General features: G+C 38.6%; 1 protein-coding gene across 1 annotated transcript in view; it reads right to left on the bottom strand.

The window, feature by feature from the left end:
* Nucleotides 1–27,674, bottom strand: part of LOC124160597 (acid sphingomyelinase-like phosphodiesterase 3b) — a 1,228,662-nt gene that overhangs the window by 110,004 nt on the left and 1,090,984 nt on the right. The window contains exons 7-8 of the mRNA XM_046536481.1: nt 27,055–27,296; nt 16,020–16,297 (exon numbers count right to left, since the gene is read on the bottom strand). Of these exons, the coding sequence (XP_046392437.1) occupies nt 16,020–16,297; nt 27,055–27,296 (520 nt within the window). The remainder of the gene's footprint in view (nt 1–16,019; nt 16,298–27,054; nt 27,297–27,674) is intronic.

Genomic DNA, 27,674 nt, shown 5'->3' with positions numbered 1-27,674 from the left:
CTGTCACGCTTCGCGTTATGCGGGGGCATACCTGCCCTCTGGTGGCAGCGGAGGCGGGTGGTTTCTCCCGCGGTAGGCCACCGCCCTATTGACTCCGAAGGTCCCGGCGAGCTACTAAGAACCCTTATGCTAGATTTATCGATCAAGACATTCGATCAGTGGTTATTTTTCATTTTCGTCGAAAACAAATCTTTTCAATGTGTATGGGCCATGGAATTATTTTTTTCGTGACGCATGATAGAAGTGTTAAGGAGGCCTTAACACCATTCAACGAGTATCCTTAATTTCCAATCCCTTACTTTAGTGCCGGGTATTTATCCCAAATAGAATTTTTTTCAGCAGTACGTAGAAAGAATGTAACTCTGCATAGAATATAAAATGACCCTTTATGACGCACGTGCGTTAGCGAAAGTTTCAAGCCGATAGTTAGCCCACCTTGTTACAGGTGGAAACACCGTGTATGGGGCCATCACCTTCCACCAGGACGACGTAAGTTACACGTAACATATCATTCAGTGGCCTTCCGGGCAAAAATTTCGCCCGTTTCGGTTTCGTCTTCATTTTTTTCCACATTCAAGGGAATTTTATTTTGGAAAAAATGAAAATAAAGCAATGGTCCAGCAGGAATCTCCTCCGCCTCCTTTTCGGAGATCCTCGGGATGAAAAAAATGGTCTCACACATTCCGACTGTCATCCTCCATTTTGTGCGGGGCAGCACTACCCCCTAGATGAGGGGGGTGTTTGACCCTGAGTACTACTCCAAAAGTCTCGCACGATTAACCCCGAAGGCTTGAACTCTTACGTCAGATTTATTGAGCATGTCGCTTATTTTTCAGTTTTTTTAAAATCGAAGGCGTATAAAAGAAAAAAGAGAAACGAAAATAAAACAGAAAAAAAAATAAAAAAAATATATTAAGAAAATTGGTCATTGCTATACGAAAAATATAAAATACTGAAATAAATATAAAATATGTATGTATTTTCCTTTTTTATATATTAATATAATAATCCAATGCTATTATATATTTGTAATATTTTTCGCTAACATAAACATATGAACAAAATAACTTATATATAGTTAACTGGATTTTAAACCGACTGCAGTGACAAATATTTATTACCAGGACAGCGGGAACGCGTAAAACACGATAATTTATATAAGATCGAGAGAATACTGTCGTTGAGATCAGTAAAACGTAGTTTGCTTTGTATTACATTGTTGTAGTGCAAGGAGCCTGCAAGCTGTAAAAAAGAAAAAATAATGGGCCATAGTAGGTAAAAAAACACATAAACACATTTTTTTGCTCACTCGGTGAAAAATTCGAGTATTTTAACGTGTATTTTCTCAATTTTGTTTCTAATTTTATTCTTAGGCTACTAGAGTGCACCTTCACAATCACTACCTTCTTAAAAATATCGAGTAAGGTCTAGAGGTCTAGTGTTATCACCCTGGTACCCTCAAACGCTCCGATCTGTTAATTACTTAGGAAATATTACGAATATCTACACGCAATATCTTGTGTGTTCGAATCGAAACCATCACAAGAATTCAAACATCTGGAAGTTAAGACGGATGAAATACCCTCGGGTTTCAAGCCAGGTCTGATTTTGTTCAATGCTGACGCTTGGACATCTTACTCCGTTATTGGACTCTGGGAATGAGTGCCATGACAAATTTTCAATGGTCTTGTAAAAGTGAGGTTGACGGAAGAGGTGCCACCTGATTGATGAACATTTTCCGCGTTTTCTTCATGTTTTGCACGATTGGTGACCACGCGCGGCCGAGTTGAAAACCAGTATACGGTTCATCCTATTCTCATCCAACCTGATGGCGATGGTTTCTCTCACTACGCAAACTAAGTAACACATGAATCGCCAAAGAAGCTTAGTTTTGCGCTAGTAGACATTGTGGCCATGCAGAAGACTGTACTGACTCTGGCTAACGGCTCTTACCCGGGTGAGGCACTCATGAGCTTTGTGACTTGTCTTGATGACTATTCTTGTTTTTCCAACGCATATCTCCCCAAATTTGCAGTAAATGCTGTAAACCCCTTCAGTTTTCAGTTCAGATTCACAACCAGCTAAGCCTTTTTGAATTTACTAATTTTAACAATGAATTCATATCCATCAAAAATTACTTTTCATTGTAACATTTCATTGATATGGAATTAATCTTTTTTTCAATTAGTGAAATACACCATTCTAACAATGTCATATCAAATAATAGATAACGATAGTAAAAATATTAAACGAAACGAGATAAAATCCTTTTAAAAATAAGTTAAAGAACAGTGCTCTAGACTTAAGAACAAATTTACTTGAAAGAATAAGGGTCTTTCGATCCGAAGGTTACGACTACCAAAGTATCAAGCAATATGTACCCCCTGTTTTAATGCCAATTTATGCTCTCCAATCTTTCGCAATGAATTTAAAATACCGTGATATTTCATCACGACTTGAAATTTCAAAAGTGAATCGTTAAAAACGGCTCCAGACTACACTCGTAAAATTCTTAAGAAAGGTGTTTTGCCGTATGAAAAGTAGCTATGAAGGAAAAGCATAAAAAGATCTATTCTTATTTTGCCTGCTTTAATTCCAATCAGGGTAAAAATTTTAGTTTTCGAAGATTTTAAAGGCTAGGTCTCCATTGAAGTCCTCTTTAGTACCAATTAAACAATTTATGGACTTCTTGCGCTTCAAAATTTTAACGAGCCTCCAAGAAGGATGGCGTCTCATATCTTCTTCTCACAGTACATCCACTAAGGCATCGTCCTGGTTTTCCAAACCCTTGTCTTTTGTGACTTAACGATGGGCTGTACACTCGTATACGGCAGCAAGAGTTTAAGCGCTCATTATGAGCGATTAACGAGGAAATATTCGGCTGCATAAGTTTCTTTGCAGACACTGTATAAGGCTGGAGCAAGGTAGAAGAAGGGGAAATGCACGAGTTGCATAGACTTCTTAAGATTTATGTAGATTTATGGATTCAAACGTTGTGCGCATAGCTAAGAAGAGTTTAAATATTATATCACTACAATATTTCATTTGCCAATAAATTGACTTTGATTTGCACAAATGCATCTCCATAAAAAAACGAAGGGGATGAGTGATATTATGCTAGAATTTGTACCGAAAACTTTTGAATTAATTTCGACTGAAGGAAGAACAACTACAGCTCGCCGAAAATTTCAGCTAGCTTGGAGGCAGTTGTGTTGGAAAATACTCAACGCAAGAGTAATTACGGATAGTTCAGGAATTTTGTGGCTTATATGGAGCGCAAAAGCAAAAATGTAGTACTCGATACGAAATGACGGTAATAATATGAAAGCGTACTATTTATGGTACAATCTAGATGAAGTTAAAAAGGGAGGATGCAGTAGTAGCACCATTAATTTTAAAGAAATGAACAAGGAATTTTACCTGGTAATGCAAAAGCATTCTTGCCAATAAAAAATTGAGTATATTAATGAAAAGTTTATAATAATTTAATTATTGTATCATGAGACAATGGTTAATTTTTTCGGTTCAAGGCCATATACTATAATCAATACTGTTTGATGCGGCTGCTGCGATAAAATAAGATTGGCGCATGATAAAAATGTTGATTTTTCTCATTTTATGCATAAAATTATTTCGAAAGTGGAAATGCTTTAAAATCTTGTTTAAAAAGTGATTCATTTAATATTCACTTTTACAGATAATGTTATAATATAAATGGAACCTTTTCCAATTTCTTGTAAAACAGGAAATAAATATTTCTTTGGTCGCAAAGATTTCCATACAAGAATAAATAACTTGAGTGGCAACGCAAACGGAGCAAGCGAACCAGACAAGACGAAAGTTCAACCATGGTAACTCAAATTAACGCAATTATTATTTAGCCCTTTGACACCACTCACTTCAAAAAGCTCTCGTTCCAAGAGAGTATGTATAAGAGGCAGACGAGATTGGATAGGTACCCACTTGCAGTGAGACAAACATTACGAGCGGCTTTTAAAGAGCGGACGACGTAAAGTAGGACACTTGCCTGAATACTACGGAGGGGGAAGAAGATCACAGTAAGGGTATACAACGTGTATCCGTGCGGGTGCCTGCGTGTCTGAGTACTTACCTTAGAAATAGCAATAATAACCAGCCAGCATCACAGGTCGGCTCAAGGAACCCTACACTTCCCATCCCTCATAAAACCCATAGCGTCTGCCGTAGCGCGGGGCTAAAAGGTAAGGGATGGAGGGGTAAGGTTTTCTCCTACAAGACATGCTAGAGAAGGTATACGGGACGTTGGGTATCTATTTATCTCCCATCCTTCGTCGTCTGCTCTATGGATGGAATGATTACCCCATCAAATTCCGCTTCCTTGACGCCTTTTAGCGACAATCCCGCACCTTGCATGAAGAAAGGTGAGGAGGCCAAGCACGTTAATGTGAAAGGTGCATGAAGCAATTTTCACGAGCCGTGATTCTGAAACGGACCAAATAAATTAAAAATGGGAGTGAAGACAAAAAATTACGAGAGATAGCATAGTAAAGGTAGTTAATAAAGTATGCCGTATTGAGATGGCTGAATAGACACCGGAGGCGTGGTGTATAAAAAGGCTGGTGGTCCAAAATAGTATTCTTAAGTCAAGTTGGAAAAAAAGTCAGACAAATGTAGATAAGCATTATCTATAATAGAGTTTTCAAATCAGGGAAGAAAATCTTCCCGTAGACGCCAGTATGTCCAAGCCCGCCCCGAAAATAAGATTATCTTCTATATATATATTAAGTTCGTAGCGTGTCAGTTTGTCTGCATTTTGTGCAATCACACGTAAGGTTATGCCTCAGTCATATTAACTGCTACATGGATGGGGTTTAATGCGTTCAACGCAGAATCTTGGCACGCACATTTTAGTACTTGGTCCCAGCGCAATAGCTCGACATTACGTGAAGTCGCAGACAAAAAACCTGTACAAATTGACCAAAAACAACCTGCCCATAAAACGGGAGACAAGCAATGGCAAGCCACAATTCATTTCTGTCCATCCACTGCAGGGGTTATCCTTTGCAAAAATCTAGAAAATGAGAGCCAGGCACTGGCATGCCCCAGTTACTTCCATCTCCCCAAAATCCCTTCCGACTATTTCTCGCAATTGGCCCAAGGTTCTCGCGATTGGGCCATGATTCTCATGATTAGGCCTTGACAAACGACAAGGTAATAATTGTTAGCCAAGTAGGGTCAACCTGGGTACATAATACGCAGATTATATCCGCTAATCCTCGATAAATGTGCTATCGATCGAGAGAGAACCGGCGTCGGAACTATCTCGTTCGTAACGAAAGGCACCAAGGGGATAAATCTTTAAAGTCCCATCCGACGGACTAAGTAATGAATTTTAAGTGCCCTCTACAAAGCACTGAAAGAGGGATTGGGCAGTCTGAATATCCATATCAATAATAGTCTGCCTCAACCATCCAATCTATAGGATACCGCCAGGATTTGAGCTCGGACTCACGGGGATGTAAGTCAATACTCATGCCATCACAGCTTAACTCCCTCATTTGGAGTTAAAAATAATTCCTAACCTATCTTTTTTAATAATTTTTTCATCTGTAATGATATGGTTATGGTTTTCCAAGCTAAAGTCATTCACACATACATATTTTAACCATAGGTAAATTTTTCGCGTAGGAGCATATATCTCCGGTGAATTGCAAATAAAAGTCACTTTTAAGAGCTCCGATTTAACTCGCCTTAAGAGAGCGCATCACTTCTGCTCTAACCCCTATATTCAGATATTTTTCATCTATAAACATATGGCAATGATTTTCCAACCTAAAGTATGTTAGACATTATGGTTTTCATTGGACGTAAGATTTCCATTAAAGAGCATATATTCCCGGCGAATTTCAAATGAGAGTCGTTTTTAAGAGCTCCACTTTAAATTGCCTTGAGAGAACACATCACTTCCGTTCTAACCTCTCTAGTCTGATATTATCTTCATCTATAGTCATAAGGTCAGACTCTCAATTGATCGTAATTTTTTCATTTAACTGCATATATCTCCAAGGAATTCCAAATGATAGTTATTTTTTAGAATCAAATTTATCTCGGCTTATGAGAACGCATAATTTCCGTTCTATCCTCTCTTGTTTGATATTTTTTCTTCTTTGATCATATAATAATCCTTTTCCATGCAAAAGTAAATTAGACATTGTGATTTTCATTGAACGTAAATTTTCCGTTTATGAGAATATATTTCCGGAAAATTTCGAATGAAAGTCATTTTTAAGAGCTCCAATTTAATTCACCTTGAGAGAACGCATTACTTCTGCTCGACTTATCAATTTCCATGGCGAATTTAATCCTTTAAAATATACGCTATTCACTTGAAAATGTATGAAAAATACAGAAATTCACCAAGTCTTAATTTTCCTTCACCTGGGTATAAAAATTTAGTCTCAGGGTCTCCTCATAGTTAAAATGTCAATAATTGCGATACCGGCATATTTTAACGAGCATTCCATTTAATTTTCATCATTACCTATGTCGTAAGTTTTTGACGACAAGATTTTAGCGAATAAAAACAAAATACGACCAATGTATTCCCCAACGATTTAGTAGTCAAAAATAATCAGAAAAGGATAAATTATTGATATGAAATAGAAAATTTATTTCCTTAATTATTGTAACCAATGTTCTGGCAGTTACTGTTATTTTATGAGAATTGGGAGTAAATTTTTCTGAATGCATTGCTCAATGTATAATACAGAGGCACATTAAGACTAGTTTCTCGTCTCTCATTGACTTTGCATACAATGTAAGTTGAGCCAAAGTTAAGATAGAATTGCATGGAGACACTGTCTTGAACAGTAATGGGAAATTCCCCTGAGTTTAAAAGCCACCCTGCATTGCTCAGCTTCTTGGATGCCCAAGTTAAATTTTTAGGTGGTATGCCTATATTCCATGTAGTTTCCTACTCCTCCACATCTAGGAACTAACGCTCTCCTAGTAACTTCCCTAGCATCCTAATTACCTATCTACAGCTGCAATCTACCTCCTAAAAATATGAAAATAAGCTCGCACAATGTTTTTCACTGCTGCTAGTGATAATTTTATCTAACATCCTTCAAATTGTGGCATCAAATAACTTTAACAAAAACACATATCGACGCCGAAATTAATGGGTGCTAAAACAATGGGAGAAGAAAGCAAAGGCCAATCGTAATTAGAGCTATTGGTCACAAATTAAGTTAGTTGTTGCCTCATTTTTGCATTTATTGCGCCCCGATTTTTTTAAACGCATACCTTTTATGCCAAATTTATTATAAATACTAGTATTTTCCGTAATTATCAATAAAAATTGCTATCCATACTTGCAGTTCTGGTGTTAATGAACGGCTTTGGGTTAAGTACACATGATACATACAGCAACATCAATATAAAAATATCCCTTAGCTCGCCATTTAATAACTAAAAAATTAATACCTTGAAAAAATATAGGGAATCAATAATTCGTAAGGCTCAGGAACTTGTAATAATATATTTTAAAACTGATTCACAAACTCATTCATTTTCAAAATTTGAAGGGTATGTTTTGTCTTATATTGTGAGATTTACTCCTTAAAGCACGAACTATGACTCAGAAGCCCAATCACTTCACATTATATTTACGGAGCGGAATATGAAAAAAGAATGCATTTGATTTAGCAAAGAATGTTCAAAAATAAAAAAGTAATCTTCCAAAATCCAAACACTTATTACTCATTTACTTTTTCGAACGAGAGAGTATTAAATAGCTAAAATTTCGATTCGAATTGGTACTTATGCGAGTAAATTGGATTCGGATAAGCAAAAATAAGCGTAGCCCGAGTCAAAGGATCGAAATTTTCAGCCTTCCAAGTTTCATAAAATAATTTTTCAACAAAAAAATCAGAAATATGGATATTTTGATTGAAAATATGGCAACAACTTCCAAAAATTAAACGATAATTTTGGAAATGTGCCGTAAAAGACATTTTTTTACTCTATTTGCCCTCACGCCTACGTTCTCTTCGTTATCCGTTAATTATAACAACTCCACTTTTCAGTCTGCCGACACGAGCTTACAAAAAAAAAAGGAAGAACACAAAGAGAAGGGATAAAAGTAAGCGAATTTTCACCTTCATCACAGCAGAGCTTCGTCTATTAACACGATACAAGATAAAAAAATATATAAGAAGAGCTGGAGCCGTGCTGCTCAAATTTGCACACGTGTGTAGACGGGGACGAGAGGAGGGAACGCTACGCAATTTGGACAAATTTAGGTCACGAATGATCCCGGGTAAAAAAGAAACATTTTCCTTTTTATTATTTCCTCGCCGGCAAAAGAGAGCGGGATACGCTTAATGAGGGATGAGAAAAGCGCCGGCGATAATGAAAGGATTATGAAAAAAATATATGAATAGAAAGAGAGAAATCAGACGAATTGACAATATCTCCCATCCCCAGAAAATCTCCTCGAGTCCGTACGTAATGCATCGTTATATCTCTCTCCAACTGCGCGATTCGTAAATATGGCGGCGACGGGAACAACAACGGCGACTACAGCGGAATCCGAGCTTCAACTCTCTGTCGGTGGATGGAGGCGCGGGGGCGTCAGACTGGGAGAGAAAAACAAACAATAGAGAAACGACTGTGGTACATTCTCCTCACGTCCGACCCTTTATCCTTCACCCAAGAGCGAAATTCGTCCTTCCATCCCTCCCTCTCTCTCCCTGACTACGACTACGTTCGTCGCGCCGCGCTCGGCGAAGCGACAAACTACGGGAGAAACAAAGATGAATCGCCCGGAAGGCTTCTTCTTCCATCCCCAACCTCAATTTCCACCAGGCTAATCTAAGAGTCCCATCGTTATGCGGATGTGCTCCTGCCTCCTATCCACCATTATCCTTCAAACTGCCTTATCCGAATTAAGAGATCATATTGCCGTATCCCCGCGACGGCGGAAACGCAGCAGATTGCAACTAAAGATGCACGCTCCATCGTCAATGAGGCTAAAGGGATCATAAACAAACATCGTCAGCAATTTGGTACAATTTAAAAAAGTGCATTTTTTTCTAAAAATAAATGTATTCCTATCCGACTATAATATCTATATAAACGATGCTGCATCAGCACTGAAACATTAGCCGAAGTTTAATCTAGTAGGCGAACGCTTTTCTCTATTATTATAACCTAAAGGCGCTTGCCTGCTGTGGCCCGGAAACGAGGAATAATATAATTTGCCAAAGTAATTATAAATGAGGAGTAAAGTCGGGATATGAGTCACTACTGAGGTTATATTGGACAAATTACGAAGGACATGCAGTTACGCATGGGATAGTTTCAAAGGGCATACTGTAATGGATGTCAAAGAAAATAAATACATCCAAGAAAAAGGCTAACGGATTGGAGAGATGAATGGAGAGCTGCGTAAAAAAAATATTAGGGTTGTTGACTGATGATGACGAGTCATTACTTGAGAAAAATATGAAACTTTCTTGAATGCTTTCAATAGAAAATAACACAGCAACATTTATTTAGAGATAAACAATTGAAAGTTACATTAAATGGATTTTGAGATAGATACGAGTTTTGGGCTAAGTTAATGGAATACTTTACTTATAGTACAGGTCAGGGTACTGAAAGCTCAAGCTAAATTTAGTGTCTTCAAGCGGGGCTTACCTTGGTTTCTTTAAAGTACTAATGACAATTTTGATTACAGTGACCCGTGGGAGCATAGAGCGACATTTATTTAGAGATAAACAATTGAAAGTTACATTAAATGGATTTTAAGATAGATACGGGTTTTGGGCTAAGTTAATGGAATACTTTACTTATAGTATAGGTCAGGGTACTGAAAGATCAAGTTAAATTTAGTGTCTTCAAGCGGGGCTTACCTTGGTTTCTAATGACATATTTTGATTACAGTGACCCGAGGGAGCATATATATAGCCGTGGCTTCAGTTACCATCCCAACACTCGCAGACAGTCAATTACAGTCAAAGGCACGCCCACGGCTTATACCCCACCTTTTTCCTCCTATCAGCTCTCGTGGGCGAAACGATCGAGAAATGACCTGGAAAGGACGCCACCCCTCCCACCAAACGATTCCGGAAGTATTTCTCGACTTTACTTTTTTGTCAGATTGGCAGCGCTGGAGATGAAGGCTGCATTCAACCATCGAGGAGTAATATCGGAAGAGAAGGGATGACGTCACCGTAAAAAAGGAACGGATCGTCGAAATGAATCACTTTCAACGGGTTATTCAAAGCGCGTGTAGATTTTTTGAAAAATTCGAATTCGTTGCTATGGTTACCTGTATAAAACTAGTTGCCGTGGAGGGTATTTTTTAAGTCTACTAATCGATTCACAGTTAGCACTAAATTCACAATTTAATTTTTAAATGAAGTTACCATTCACCCAATATTAAAAAATAAAGGTGAATAAGATAAAGGTGATCTACGAAGCTCCAGAAAAATGTAGCATCTCAACCTAAAGTCACTAATATGATTAGACCTTTTCGTTACCGAATAATTTTAATTACCTGCGAATAATTTAAAATTTTTGAATTTAAATAATAAAAAATAATATAATTAATCAATTAAGTAATAATTGAATAATAACATTAGTAAATAATTTAGAAATAAATTATTGATAGTTAAATAATTTAAAATTAAAGTTACCGAATAATTTAAATTAGCTGCGAATGCGCATCCGAGGTGACGACCCTATCTCGATGTTTTTCGTCAGAATGCTGAATGTTGGAGGCGAGGATTCAGCTGGAAGATATTAAACCCTACGGAAAAAGAATTACTTCCGCAATATCGGTACGAGTTGACAAGTTTTCCAGGGTGTAAAAATTCGCGCTGAGAGCAACAAAAAAAACCGTCGAGCGAGGAACCCAACTGTGCATTCACCCGAAGCGGAGGAAGGAGCCAAAGAGTGCAGAAGCGGACGCTCGGAAATTGCCTGATAGACGGGAGGTGCATGTCCCTCGTCACCGATGCAGGACCTACTTTTTTCCCTGCAAGCCCTCCCGTAAGAAACCTGTCCGTTTTACATTGATAGATTATCGTCTCCGATCGGTATTTTCGGAGAACACGTTTTTTCTCGCAGTCAAAACTTTGGACAAAAGTATAAACGGCCCATTAATCTCGTGCCGTCCACTGGGGCGTTTCTATAAAACATCCTCTTGCTAATTGCCGTAACGGTCGTTGCACCATTCAATCTAATCTGTTTACTTTTTCCGATGGAAGGCCCTTAAATGTATGCCTACTCGAGCAATCAAATATTAGTAAATGTGTGAGTTAAATTCGAAGTATTTAAAACTAGCTATTTTAGAAATAAAATGTGTCACACGACCTGGGTTACTTCGCAATGAACCTCAAAGCTTACCCTCTTTTTATCATTAAAGTTTTACACCGATTAAAGTAGGTTTAAACGGAGAATTTCACTAGTTAATAAGAAATAAAAGAATAATAGAAAAAATTACCTGGGATTTCACTGCATTAACCTCAATACCTACAGTGTTAATTACTGGGAAATTAGTTTTGTAACTGAATTTAATTCTATTTAGCTACCGACATGAAGATTGGGGTATATTCTATGCCAACTGAAGCACCAAATGTAAAAACAAATGTTTGAATGCAATTCGAAATGTTTCAAAACTTTTACTTGTTATTACGAGAAGTAATATATCACAAGACCTGTGATTTTACGATCATGAACCTCCAAACCTACACTCTTAATTATTAGGAAATTAATTTTGTAACTGAAGCCAATTTTTTTAGTTACTAGCATAAACATTTAGGTGAATTCGCCTTAAAGAGCTATAAATTGAATCATTCTTCCATTAACTAATTTGCTTGTCAAATAACCTCACAACAGTGGGTGGTAGTCTGACGGGAAGAGTATCTAGCTTCCAATAACGGGGCTAGGCTCTAAGGATATCTAAGGCCTAATGCGGATTAACACCTATTTTCCTCCCACTTAATTCTTATCTTAGGCCAGTATTGTAACTATGGAGAGAGAGAGGGGATAGATCTCCCCTCACTCCAAAGCCTCAGAAAAGTTTATAGTATACTTATGTTTTCCCTAATGTGATGATTTCCCGCAAAATTACGGGTGAAATTCAAATTTTGAGTTCCAAAATGTTGTAAAATGTATTTTCTGGCACGTCAAATTTCAAACATTTTGCCTTCCGTTGCCTGGGGAGGGGGTGAGAGTGGGGTTCCTCCATCCCCCCAAATCATATTTATGGTTATGCCACAGTCAAATATGTTGCTATGCATGATTTCCATTCATAGAAGAAAAATAGAAGCAACGGCACAAAAGTATGCACGAAAGCTTCTCACCCCACTAACCTGCCATGTGGGTTTCAGATATTTGGAAAGAATGGGCTCAATTTATTCTCTCCTATTCTGCGCCTTTAGACGACATAATCCCAAGGAATCGCAGTACATTTCCGGATACGGTGATATACCAGTACGGTGATATACCGTACACCTTGCGTCTTGGCGACCGCCAGTCCTTCACTAGGCCCAAGAATGCCTAGCCTTTGACCTTTCCGGGCCACCAACACCAACCAGGTGACTGCCAGACACTAGAAGCCACCACATTCAAGAGGCCACATCAGCTGGTGGGGATTTCTCCTTTGCCGACGAAGTCAGAGGGGGTCTGAGGGGATGGGAGGAGGGCAATTGACGGTCGAGGCTGGCCAAAGTCGGCGGGAACAGAGGTAGACCTAGTATCGACGCACCGAAACAAGGCTCCCACTCACAGACCCGGATTACCCTTGCAAGTTTCCCCGTGTAGAGCTTTGCTCCAACTTCTGGCTATCAGTGGATACGTTACAGTTTCCGTCGCAGTTATCTTTGGGAAATCAGGCGTGGTGGACTCGAGAAGTTTTTTTCCGTGAAAGCGCGATTGAAAACTTATGACAAAAAATAGGTTTTTAAATGCAATTAAATTGTATTTTTATGCGTCCCTGCATGTATTAAATTTATAAAGAAAGATGTAGCCATTCATTTAATGACCTTCAAAAAAAATATTGCCGTGAAATGCTGCCAAGAGGAATTCTACTTAATTCCTAATACTTGGCATTGTACCCAGTAAATATCGGCCGCAAGACAAGTAATCTACCCAATAGGCAACTATGCTTTCAAATGCAGCTTAATGGGAGGTGAATATTTCAAAGAACGCATTTTCAATGAAGTTTTACTTCTCTTTGAGGAGAATGTAGCGCTAATTCTGGCCTCAGCCACGAAATCAACATCCCATCTTCTGTACATATAACACAGGATGTCTGTTTGCCTGTCCGCTATGCATTTCCATACGGAATGTAACCAGGTTAGTGCATAGGTGCATCTCATGCCTCCAAACTCCGTAGTGATACTGTCGTTTGCTACCGTCTTGTCCTTTGCATCGTTTTCTAATTACAGTTTTTTTTTACGTCAAGTCATACAGCTTCTGCGATTTGACATCCTCCCAGGTAGGTACACCTCTTGGCACGTTCAATGAGAAATCATAAAAATCCTGCTTCGTGACCATGAATTCAAAGTTTCAAATGTCCTACCACTCAACGCAGTATCCTTTCCTAGCAACGACGGGTGGCCCGCAAGTTTCCTAATAATTTACTTGGTGAGGAGCCCACATTTTATTACTGTATTCTATATACATCACGCACATCAGTTCTATGTTAATATATTTCACGAGTTGTACATCATCTCTATCAGTTTGTAGCATCAGAAACGTAGAAATAGCCTACAGTATTATGGAGATTTTTTACATTAAATTAAGTAAAATTTCTTCCATTTTTAACCGGAATTTGATTCTAAGATCTATTTTTGGACATATAAATTAAACTTTGTTTTGCCACAGATTTTTTGATTAAAACACGACCATGGTTTCAACGGTTGACGTTTTCTTTTGGTAAAAACAAAATTTAATTTATCAATTCAAAATGTTCAGCAATCGCACAAATTATCGTTGGAAAACACAAACGTAAATTCTTTTCCTTGAGTGAGAAATAAACCGATTAAGAAGCTAAACGAACATAATCTTCTTTCCAGGAATTCACTCCGAGACAATACGGGCAAGGACAAAGTTTCCTAGACCCACCCTCAAGACCAGGAGTCGTCTCTATCTCAAGTACAGCATGCATGTCGTTTGCGGCCGGCAACGAGATGAGAAGACGGACGAGAAGCGTCTACTGGCCTACGTATATGCCCGTCCGAGAAGGATCCATTAACGAGCACCCACCCATCAGCCTCCACTGCCGCCGCCGCTAGCCCTACGAATGGCTTGGGGCATCTCCGGCCGGCCGTGGCGTTCGGCACATGAAATGGTAATGAAGCCGACGGCGACTCTGCCAAGAGTTGGTGTGCAGAGGCGAGCAAGGTTTTGTTTTGTGCCTCAGCCTCACGACTCGCAAATGGCATGCTGACAGAGTGGCGGCACCGGAGCTCTCAATTTCAGCTAATGACGGCGAGCGGGCCGAAGGAAAGCCTTTCGCTGACGAGCATCCTCGGCTGACAACGGCCCATTTACTCATTTAGACGAGAGTCAAAATTCAGCAAGTTAGCATGCGTTGTAGTCGGTTAAACTTGGGCAATATGAATGGTCCCATTCAAGTATCTGACTCCACTTCTGTTGAAGGCATGAATTACAAAGGGGCACGAGTGAAGTAAGCAGAACACATGTAAACAATTTACGATAAAGTCCTTTTATACCGTAAGCAGGGAGAGGGAAGAGGAAGCGGATATGGGAGCTCGGAAAATATCCAGTATCCGATAATCTGGACGATTTGGAGAGTTGAAATTCAATTTATTGAATTTTTTTACTATTTTGAATCTAATATTGATCGCTATCAACTAAAGTTATCATGATATACTATACGTTATTATAATTTTGAGTGTTTTATGAATCACTGAAGGAAAAGACTTGATATGAACAACTAATATAAGAACACCTTACTAAAGGAGGACCTCAGTTATAAATTTAAAATAAAGTATTCCTTGTCAACGGGCTATATATTTTTGAATATATTCCTTATTGGTAAAAATATCTCCTTGATAATAAAATATTTATCATTTTAAAAAAGAAATATAATTAAATAATAAGATGCATGAAATAAAAGCGGCGCGCCATTCGCCACATCTAGGTTAAAATTAACACGCATATTTGGGTTTGCAGACAAATATAGACACTGGCGCCTCTTTGGGGCCTGAAGGGGCCCGAGCCCCCTCAAAAATTCGTTATGGGTGTGAGGAAATAATGTGTCAGGCTTGTCGATTTTCCCCGCAGTGTTCAGATATCGAGATTCGAGTTATCAGTGTTGTAATGTTGATCATATGACTCTTCTAAAATGCTTAAAAAACTTAAAACTCACTACTTATAAAATTTCCCAGGGCAAGATCCCCGGTTAGGGCCCCCCCAATATTTTTTGTAAGTCGGCGCGCCTGAATATAGAAGGTGGAGTGGACGGAGAGGAAGATAAAGGACGAAGTGTTGGAAATGACGGGTGAAAAGATGAAGCTTCTAGTGGAGTTTAGATATGGTAGAAACATAAGGTTTGGATAGAGCGAGTACTCAGTGGGAAGGGTATGTGAAAACAGTTATAGAATTTCTATCTTGTGGAGCAATTAAGGGCGTACATATTGAAATTTATAACTTGTGTTAAAAAAAAACTGTTTGCAGCGATAGATTCGTAAAATAAAAAAACATGAACTATTAGTAATTCTGCTTTCATTTAAACCATGTTCAAAACCACCGCATTCTTTTATGTTAACTTTATCCATTATTTCCACTTTTACCATTGTGAATTTAAGAAATAAGATTAAGCCGAACTGGATGCTGTTGCATGTTGAAACTCAATGGAAAATGTTCCATTTAAACTTACCCTTTCAGATTGAATACTGTGTTTGCAATAATTGTCGAAAATTTCGCCGGTCTTTCATCGATTCGCATGGTGCGCGGAAGGTAGGTAGCATCTACGTATTTCATGCAGGGTCACTACTCACCGTTTCTCGGTTTCGGAGCGACTTTTCGAGCACCCCTTCCAGCCACCGCCACTGCCCCGCGGGGTCGTCCTCCTCCTCGTCCATCAACAGCCGCTCGCTCCCGCCCCCGTGCTGCCCTCCACCGCTCCCGCTGATTCCGTATCCGCGCCTCTCCCCGTGGTGGTGGCCCCCGTAACCTCCGCCTCCCGCCGTCTGCCGATTTGCCTTGTAGTACAGGTTCGTGTTCAGCGCCACCAGGCGAAGTCGGCGGACCTTCTGCTCGATCGTGTAGTAACCACCTTGAAGAAAGAAATACAAGGTTTTTACCATAGAGTTTATATTACTACAGATGGTTCCACTAGGAAGCAGTAGTAGTCCTAATATGAACACAATCCCCGCGCATAAATTATTTTTTTAATTAAAGTTTAAACTCTAATTTTTGTCACTAGTTGCACCAGATGCCAAATGCGATGCTGGGTAAATGCCAATACATTTTCCTTTGAATTCCCTTCAAATCTCCGTGTTAGTACATATGCTACCATGGTCCTGTGGATCGGTGTCCTATTCACTTGCCTATATTCCAAGATAGAGTCTCATCTGAGTTACTTTTTACCATAATTCCTGTGTAATTTTGTTTTACAGAAGTCTGACTTTCACACTTTTTTCATGATTTTCACTGAATATTTTATTTTTACCCGTGGCAGCTTTTGTTACACATGCGGAATGTGATTTTTTCGCATTTTATTCACACGGAAGCCTCCTTTGAAGTGTTATATTACCGTATCGCAACACGACGCATTTTTAAGATACATACATATTTGGTTTCCGTTTATGGTGCGATTTGATATTATGGAATAATTCTTACAATTTAGCGCTTAACCAAGCCTGAAATAGTTATACAGCCGAAATGCTTTCAAATTCCGAAAATTCGAACTTTTATGCGGCCTCGGCAGTTGTTGAGAATGATCTCACTAATTTGTTCACACATCCATTAACATTATCTCCGGGGTAGTCAATTTCAATACCGTAGGACACTAAATTAATGAGATGAATCACCTATCTATAGAAAGATAATTATACAAACCGCATATTTATTATACAGTCATAATTAATTACTGCAAGGATGGGTTCAATTACATAGAAAAAACGGTTTTTATGCTCGTAAAAATGATCTTCATACCACGGATGAACTGATTCCAAAATTCCTTTCTGATGTCATAATCGGAATTTTAATTCCTATTTTTTTTCGAAATTCCTCAGCCATTTCGCGTCGATTGTTTCTTTTCCCTATCCACCACCTCCCTACATCAGGAGAAACGAGGGAACGGATAGGAAAAGAGGTGCGCTGAGAATGAAGAGCAGCTCGCGACGAAGGGACGGAATTAATAGGGCCGAGACACTATTTTTATTGCTACGTCATTATAAAAGCCCGTTTGGAAGGGTGGGGGAATGAGAGAGGGATAAGCGATTTAGAGAGATAAAAGCGGTGTTTTTTTTATTACTCCTCCACGCGCGCGGGAAAAAGCGCGGGGCATCCTGGGAAGGGCGGGAGAGAGGACGTAAATGGAGGGAAAAAAGCGTAAAAGCGACGGAAGAAAAAATGTCCAAGAGGAGGAGATGGCGCCGCACTGATGGATCGCACGGCATCCGTTAGAGCGTTGGCCTTATTTAAACGAGTCTCTTTTCCTCTCCCCCTCCTCACAACGCTGCAAAGAAACAAGCAATTCCACGGAATGAAGCCGCGGAGAGGCGGAGGCGAGAGGAGTGACGCGAAAAAACTTATTGCGCGCGAGCGGGGAAAAAATTGAAACGCATAAAGCACAGGGTCCTTCTGTGCAGGATCACAAGACGGAGGAGGGAGACGGGAAAAATAATTTAGATTAAGGGAATGAAGGGTCCATTCCGAAGCCGTGGAAAAGCAAGCGATCGCTTGAACACCGAATGGAATGAAAGAGGTTATTTTCAGGCGCAAGAAAAATTAATATCCTCGTCTGCATAATTCAACACGCTCTTGGTTTGCTTTTGAAAATTTGGTGCACTCTGGAAAATAGATTTAATGGAAAAATTAGCCAATATAAGGTCAAATATGAAACGCTACGACTGTATCACAGCCACGAAGGAGAGCATATACATGCAAATTACAACGAAATTGTTTTTAGAATTATCCACATTAGTTAAAGTATTGAATGATAGCATGGAATAAGGTATTATAAGCTTATGATTTGCATTTTTTCGTTAAATTACTCAAATTATAAATGTAAGAACGAGATGTTTTGCAATTTTTACTTGAAGTGCTGCAATCGTCACAAAAAATTAAAGTGCATTTACGTAATGGATGTGGTCTTCAAAGGCAATGTTTTTTGTATTATATCTTGAAACTAAGTATCCCAGTATTCCATAAAAAGACATAAAACCATAGTTTTTCTGCAATAACAGATAAAATTACATGACTTAATGATGGCTTAATTTTTAAGAACTGCCGAAAGTACCTTGCTCTCAAATACGCCTTGCGCCAATATGGAATTCATTATTTATTTAAATCATAATATCAGACATCTTTTATGCATTCATGTTATAGATTCCATAATTTTACGGAACATTTCCGATTATTGAACTTTTCCAAGGTCCAAGGTCTTGAAGTGTCAGTGGCTGATTTTGAATATAGGTCATGTACTGCATACGTACATTATCATGATAAGTACTGTCGAATGGTTTGTCTAATGTATTCTATTTTTAATTATTGACCTGTCTGGTTCCAAGGTTCTAAGAAGTGGTCTTCAAGGTACATATACGTCCCTACTTCAACAAGAGTAGAGTAAGAAAATAACTTAGCGCATAGTAAAAAAACTCATGTAGCTCGGAATGAAAAGAAATTATCTAAATTTCCAATTTTCCTATTTCCATGATTTCTAGCATGAATTACAAAAAAATCTATAAAAATATTTATACTTTATATCACTGCCAAATCAGCAGTAGAAATGATTTAATGGAAAAATTCAGCGGTGTACCTTGCAAAATTAAGTGAAGAGAGATTAGTAGAAGCAGAAATGGAGTCAAGTTGGGCCAAATCAGCACTCGTCCAAGCTATCTAGTCAGTGGGGCTACGAAACGCCCGAATCTCTCATGGATCTCAACTTCACTCCGAATCCTCAAACGCGGCCTTCATCTCTTAGCATTTGGATTTTTCCTTGACGATTATTTAATATCCCTAACATTTTCATGTCTGTAACTCCCGATTATAACTTTCCCGGCATAGGCATAACTCTTCGGCTAGTATGAACTCAGAATCACAACTTAAAAGGGTAGCATGTTCCCATGGTAGCATTTCTTTTTCATTTTTCATCATATTATAATGATTATAACAGACATGTACGCAGTCGAATAATCCTGAGGATACCAATATCCTAACAAGATGAGGTTAATTTTCTCAGGTGGTAAAAACAAATGGAAATTGGGTCAAACCTATAATCCTCGGGAATAATTGTTCAATGTAAGGTCAAGCGATAAATGGGTAGCATTTAACTCATTCATCGCTGCCCTGAGATTGCTCAGCATAGCCATTGAGACGGGCAACCTTGCATCTCAGAGCCCAAAGTTCTCTTGGATGCTATTCATAAACTTCGCAGCCGCAGACGCCTTTTCATTCGGACAAGCGGTTCATTTGACACCCGCCGTGGAATAAAAAGAAAAAGGCGCGAATCCGGAAATTCGATGGCAGCCGTGATTATGACGCTTCATCCTGAGAGGCTTAGCTCGACGGGGTGAAGAAAAAAATATTTTTTCTGAAATAAATAAAAACCAGGACTACACCGTCCTTGAGAAGCTGGCCACGGGAAAAGAAGTCACGTGCTTTGATTAATCCCGTGTTTTGACGCGCGCTCAGAGGTCTTTCCAGGCGGGAGCGCATAAAAACCTTCGGACTAAAAACGTTTGAGCCTCTTCCCGCGCGCAGCGCTGCTCTCGTCAGCTAGGCGCCCTCTCCATTGGCTAAAAGTGTGAAACGTGCCTGATGGCCATCGCTAACTGGGAGCGCGTGCTCGAGATGTAGTCTGAAAAATTAAAAAAAAGGAAGCAGATGAATGCCCAACTCTCTTGCCACTTTTAGCGTTCGGTGCATCGCGACCTTGCCGCGATGAGCCCTCTAAACTTGAGGAATTATTACAGGAGGCGAGGAAATTTTTGAACCATGATGTGCCCGCACCATGAATATTACTGAGGATGATTCTCCTCTCGTCCATTAAATGAGTTGTCAGCCGCCGCGCATTTCAATGGGTATACAAAAGCCACCACAGTCATCACAAGCAGGCTGAATGATAAGAATTTCACGAAGAAATAATGTATAGTAAGTGTTGTTATCATAAGTTCATATTTTTCATGCTATTTTCTATCAATGTGATTACTTTTAAATTATTTTCCACGTGATTGCAAATTCGATAGAAAATGTGGAGAAGAAATGACAATTCAATTTACTCTTCATTAGCTTATAGCTAAGTCTACAATCTTCCGTTTAAACCACATTTATAAAAACATTATTCCCTGGTTCACAAAATAATCTAAAAAAAATAAAAATTGGAATTAGAGACGCTCAATATCTAATTTTAAAAAATTAATTCGTTATAAAATATTTTAGTTTTAATGATAAAGAAAATTGTAATTGATCCGAATTTAACGGGAAATTATTTGTAGTAATGTTAACCGAAAGTCTTATTTGTGATCTTGAAATTTTTACTTTGTCAATTTTTTTAAAATTTTAATTGTAAATGCACTTGCAAATATGAATAATAAATGGAATCACTCTGCACTTTTCCTATCTGCATTCTCCAGTTCAAACACGTTTAAGTGAATGGGAATTCATTAAAATGTTATTTACGTATTCACAAAACAAACTGTTCAAATGCAAATTTAAAATTCATACAACAATTTTAAAATATTTTATATTTAATGATTAAAAATATATTTACATCCACTTCAAAACTAGGTATTATCTTCAAAACCAAGTCTAATTTTTTCAGATGAAAAAATCACGATGTCAATATAAGCCAGAATTTAACATACTGAACATAGAGGACAAAAAAACTGCAACATAATCCTTTTTTTTATAAGAGTACCAGTGTAGTTCCTCAGATACGCCCACTAGAATTAAAATGTTATTATTTGACTCAAAAAACTACCTTTATAATCACAAATGAAAATAAGGTAAAATAATAAATATGAATCTAAGATGATAATTAACATTATCATCATGAAATCTTTTCGTTTTAATATTAAAAAATAAAATTGAACCTCATAAAAACCTTACTTCGCCTCAGGTTTTCATATTTTCAGATGAGTCATCGTGACGTCAAAAAAGCCGGGTATTAACAAACTACGCCAAAGGGACGAAAAAAAGAGTCCAGTATACGTGGTTCGTATCGCAGTACCTACGTGGTTGCTCGGATATGCCCGAGAATCCTACACGAGTGACCCCTCTCTTACGGCGCGGCGTGGCCAGAGAATGGCTTCGAAACGAGGCCGGAGTCCAAGGCCTTCTCTCGCCCCCCCCACTCGTTTAATACCTGCCGGTCATTACTTCGCAAGGATGCGGAGTGCCTAGACCGCGAGGAGGCAAAAGGCGTTTAACGATCCTGCGGATTCTCGCAAGTAAAGGGCCTGGAAAATACTGATGGGGCAAGGGTACGGTGAAAGGCCAGCCGGCAAAACCGCGAACGTGGAGGCGTGAGATTCATGAAGAGGTAAGAGGCACGGAGAGATTATGAGCAAAAGAATTCTATGATTAAGGGAAAGCGGAGGGAGAGGCGTTAGAGGAACGTATGGCTTAAGAGGACGTATGCCTGCCTTTCAACGATTTTGTCTTTTTTCGCAGACGCTTCGAGCAAGAATAACTTAAACCGATTTAAATTGGTGTAGCTTTGCAGTTGACAACACGAGAAGTGGATCTGCCGGAACGCAACGACTTAAAACATCACAACTCGACATAAGATAGAACGAGGAGAGAGTATATAACTATATGAATGAGAAAATCTCAATTGTCTTTTATTATTTAAAAACATTATCGACCTGAAACATGGATACCGGCTCTACAGCATTCAATACGGAATAGAATACGAAAATGCTCGAATATTCGGAAGAATATTTAACTGGTCCGTAAGTCGCAAACACTCCCTCTCTTTCGGCATGTTTTGACACTTCCTCTCCCTCTCACAGACACAAAGGACACATACATACCAAAGAAATTGGCGGTGGTATAAGCTCAAATGGAGAAAGTTAAGATGCAAACTGAGACAAGTGAAGAGCAGATAGCGTTTTTCGATCTCCATGACCTCCATGAGCAAGGGGACTGCATAGAGGAGACCCAATTCCAACCCACAGAAAGCTGATTCCTATCTCCACTTTGGTCGCATTTTAATAGGTTTTCAAAAATTAGATCCACTTTTTTCCAATATTTTTCATTAACATGTTTGTAATTGCAAGGAATAGCATTGAAAAATTATGAATTTGAAGGATCACATTATCATAGATGTAAATTTTAGTTAACACCCCTATTTATACCTCCGTGAAACTCGGATCATTTTGTCCGTCTGCGACGCGAGTGGCGACTTTCGTAAACCCATTTAAATGCGCGATGGGCAACGAAAAATTTAGAGACCAATTTGAGGATGTACTCTTGTCCATGAGGTAGAAGATCAGTGCATCAGGTTAATGGTCTTCTCAACAGCATAGAGTTGAAATGATGTATCATGGTCAAACATTACGGTCATTTGCTCCATCTCCGCAAACCAAGACTGTACACCCGGGTCGGTGCAAAACGCACGAGTTAATACGTTACGGCTTATATTCCTAGAACTATTAAATTCTTATTAAATTCCTTGATCATTAAATACTGATTTTACGGCAGTGATTGGATGAATATATCATGCATTAACTGGGTTCAAAACAGGTCAAGTTTAACCCTGTTTAGTTTTTTCCAGCGGGTATTCATTTGTCGAAACCTAACTTACTATCTTGAAATTGTGGTATACATAGAGTTGGTAGGCCAGAAAAGATTTGCTGTGTCTAAAATATATAAAAATACGTATGAAAAAAATATTGGGACATTTCTTCAGATTAAGGATAATCAAAGTAATGCGTAATAATTCCGTAGAAATGAAAATGAAAAATTGAACTAGAAAGCCAAGAATACAGGAGTAATTTTATTGTGACAGTATTAGTTGACTAGATATTTGAAAGAAAATCTGCGTCAAACTATCGTTCGGATTGCTGACTCATGATTTTGATAGGCAAAACCCCTTCTTTTGAAGTCTTCCGCGCTTTACTCTCCACGGCGGAACGTATTACTTTCGGACAACAATAACGGACAAGAACTACTCTCCCAATTTAAAATAAAAAACTTTATAAATTTCACATGTGAATTTACTAACGACCAGTTTCTGGTCTGGTCGTTAGTAAAATCAAATGTGAAATTTACAAAGTTTTTAAATTTGAAATGAAGCAATTTCACAAAGTCACGCCTTAAACAATCAATTTTACTCTCCTAATTCTCTAATACCCTAACTATCTTATCTTATAATATATCCATGATGTAATGAATCAAAATATTTCAACAATTTTCCCATCCGTATTTGTGAGCGAATATGGGGGAGAAGGAAGGCACGGACACGTGGTTAGAAGGCATGAAAAAGAGAAGCAGGGACAGGATTGAGTGACGAAGAAATATCGGCTCAACGCCCTTTTCTGCCGACACCCGTCCACTGCGGCAGGATTAGCGAAATACATTAATTGCCGCGGGGGCATAATAATGAGAGCTCCAGGCAGCGATAGACTGTGGTCGGTAATTAAGGCCACCGAGGGATAGAGAGAGGTCAGGGTTTTGCCGGGCAGGCAAGGGGTATATAGACTAAAAGAGGTGATGGCAGCGTAGAAGTGTGGAGAAGGACGTTAAGCAAGGGATAATCCGCGCGTAAAACCCTGGGAATATAAATAGCTAAAGAAAAAAAAGACGCGAAGCGAACGTACTAATGGCGAGTTGATTCCCGCAAAATGGTTCGATTCCCATTAGTATTTTCCATTTTCCTCATCTCGTGATTAGTGCTCATTATCACTAAAACCGTATCTTTTGCGTATCGCTCCTCATTTTTTTTAATTTCGTGAATTTAAAGGTGCGGAATATGCAATAAAAAACTTGAATGCGATAATTTACATTTCCGCTTGGGTAATGCTCTAGCTTTTTGTAGTGCCCCTATTGAAACTGAACGATGATGGTCAAAAATAAGGATCGAATTGAACAGGTGGCGTTGCGTTTCATTGCTTTTTCGGAAGCGCGTAATGATCGAAACCCGAATCCTTTGTAAGGAATGGGATACGGTGGCTGGTGATAATTGTCCATTCGAAATTTTGCTCGATAAAAGTCACGGGGCGGCTGGGTCCAATAATAATGGCAGTATCAGACAGTTAGGAATGCTTTAATTAACAGGGTCATGGGAGTGAATATGTATTTCGACGCTCTTAAATAATTAAGTGTTAATTTCACACGTGTAATTAATTAAAATCTTTGATTAAAACTTCATTTCGACAATATTTAATGACATGGCCGTTAGCATCACATTGAACACAAAATTAGGATTCAAACAAATTTGCACCGATGTCCGACCAAAGCGAGGGAATTAAAATTTAACTTTTTCAAAAGGATCTTATTTATAATTATTAATTATTCATACTTTTCCATGGTAACGAATGGAGAATTTGTTGCTTGGTGAATATATGCGCTGCCTATACGAGCGCTAGGATTAAACAGCTTTTTTTTATATTCAAATAAATTGAAATGCATCCTAGTAGTTGATTATTCACCTGTGTAAAACAGTAACTAACGAATGTGGTGAAGGTTTTTTTTGTCATTATATTACGGAAGAGTGAAATTAATAAAGCTAGAACACTTTTATGGAAATTTGTTCTTTAAAGAGGATAGCCGTGGTCATTATTTGGAGGATGATCATTTTAAAATGCATCACCAGTGCCCGTCAACGCGATTTCTCTTTATTTCCGCTCCTAAACATGGAATTGGTACGAATCTGGATAACGTAAGTTTATCCTGAATAACGAAAAAAATGTTGATTAACTTAGGATATGTTCACCAAAACCACCAATCACATATATCATCAATAAATCACATAACTATAACATTGGAGAAACAGAAAGCATCGCTTTGCAGCATCATATCTGCATTTTTAACACAGGGTTATTACGTGGGAGAAAAAAGGTGATAGTAGGTCGGTTTTGATAAATTGTGCAATATTACGCGTAGGAATCAAAGAATAGATTAAAATAATATTATTTAACCAAAGTATCGTCTTTAGAAACTTCGTTTTTACAATCCTAAACATTGTCCCATAGCCAAATTGTCCTTCACCATTAATACTTCAGCGCTGGAAATGTAAAGAAAACTTTTCAATACATACCAGGAAACTACTAATACTTGGGAAGTACGTTTTTAGTGGAGTAACTAGTTAACGTCTGCATTTATTTCTATGGGCGATAATATCTCATGGAGATATACATGTATGGAAATTAAATTTCAATACAAGAGCGAGGTATTATAAATGCACAAGCTCAAGTAACATTTATTATGAATAAAAGGCAGCTGAAGTTTTATTAAACAGTTCCTTTTAAATTTTACTGCATTTAATTTATGATTTGTAAGACAGTATAAGAAGTTATACTTTTTTATGTAAGTATATAAAGAATTTCATAAGGGTAAAAATAGAATTTCATAAGCGTAAAGGCTGTGAAACACAAAATCACCAGTGAATGTCAAGTGTAAACAAAGAGTTGCTCCAATGTATTGAAATCTCGTAGGGAAAATTAAAAAGAAAAAAAGATAAGGTCATGGTATAGATGGTCATTTGCCTGCAGCACATTTCATTGTAGATAGTTATCAATTTGAAAGATGGTCTAACTTAAAATATTTGGACTTATTGATATCAGAAAATAGTGATAATAGCCTAAAATCATAGGAAGAGCCATTTCGGGGAATAAGAACTACTTTGGACTCCATCTCCTATTTTAGTCACACATATTAAGCCTGTGAACAATGGAAAGGTAATACTCGTATTTACCGAACAGTTCTTGCCCGAAATGCCTATTTGCCTGAGAAACCTGGGCCGTGAAAAGTCGAGAGGAATTATTACTCAACAAATGGGTGAGGAAGATCTTGCCAATAATCCTCGGACCCCTCCAGGAAAACATATATTAAAGTATCCTCATCAATGCAGATCTATACGGACTCCACAAAAATCTTACTTTGCTTAGTGGAAACAAGTGTGTGAGACTAGGTCATTAGAAAGAATGTCTGCAAACAGTACGGCGGAAATTCGGTGATATGTCACAGGGAAATGACTTCCGGGGTGATCGAAGAAACTGCGGCTGGATGATGTGAAGGAAGGCCTAATACAAATTGGAATAGTAAAATGGCGACCACTTGGTGTCAAATGAGATAACGGAAGAAGTGTGATTAAGGAGGCACAATGCCTGGCACATACTCGCACGAAGGTTCCCACGGTGATGGTTTGATCTCTGTATTTTTATCGAGTTTCCTTTCACGTCAGTTGGCTTTTGGATAACAGTTTCGACCAGTAGACTCTGGCAGGATAGCCAGCAAAACTTTAGTCCGCAAACGAACTGATTTGGATGATAACCCGAGAAAATGCAGAGATTGAGGCACAAGCTCTTTTACTTGCAATGCTGGTTGGTAATATCTGGCAATTAAGACCTCGTAATACGACTTGGAGGAATCATTTTTTTGGGATAAACACGCATTTTTCTTAATTATAGCCGAAGCTAGGAAGAAGGTAAAGTCCATCAACAGACATATAACCTTCAGTTCACTTGCATAGATTATACCACTAATTACAAGTCTAGACCGGGATTAGTTGAATATTTTATTTGTAGTCGCGAGTGATATGAATTCAAGTTACGCAAAGTAATACTGTTGTTAGCGGGGCTTAATGCTTTGCCCTATTTCTTTCTTTGGTACCATGAATATCATCACCTTACGTTTCCTTACCTTTCTCGAATGAGTCGATGGCTTCCGTGGGCAGCCAGTGTCTCCACATGTCGGCCACCCTCTTGTACGTCGGATGTCGCCGGGGTGGAAGCTGGTTCTGCGGGTAGAAGTCGTGGTTACCAAGCACCGGGAAAACGAACTGGGACGAGAACGTGTGACGAAGAAGGTCCGTCAGGTTCTGCATTACCATTAGCACCTTGTCCGTACTCAAATGCTCGTCGTTGACGTGTGCGATGTCATCACTGGAAAGAAAAATTGGCCAATGTTAGATTCGGAAACATAACGTGACTACTGACCATAATTGATTCCTGATCATTTATTCTAAGCATCACGGACAGTGAGTACGACTGAAGTATTATGTTTTAGTAAATTGTATTCTGCCACAATGTATACAGAAGTTTTTAATCCCTTTCATTGCCATAATTAATGACCGGGAAATCGATAAATCCAGAGGAATCGAGATTTTTCCCCTTTGGGGTATGTCAGTGTAGCGGATTTCGTTACTGGCTTGATTTCTTCAATCCGGTGAAGAAAAAATAAATGCAACCAAATCTAATGATACAAATGGCGAAGGTTTTTACCCCATCGTAGAGAAAATGCGAATCTTGGTGGCCATAATG

Source organism: Ischnura elegans, chromosome 6, assembly GCF_921293095.1.
Source record: "Ischnura elegans chromosome 6, ioIscEleg1.1, whole genome shotgun sequence".
NCBI classification, from domain to species: domain Eukaryota; kingdom Metazoa; phylum Arthropoda; class Insecta; order Odonata; family Coenagrionidae; genus Ischnura; species Ischnura elegans.
The sequence above is the reverse complement of the archived record's forward strand: the minus strand, read 5'-3'. Positions and strand labels throughout refer to the sequence as shown.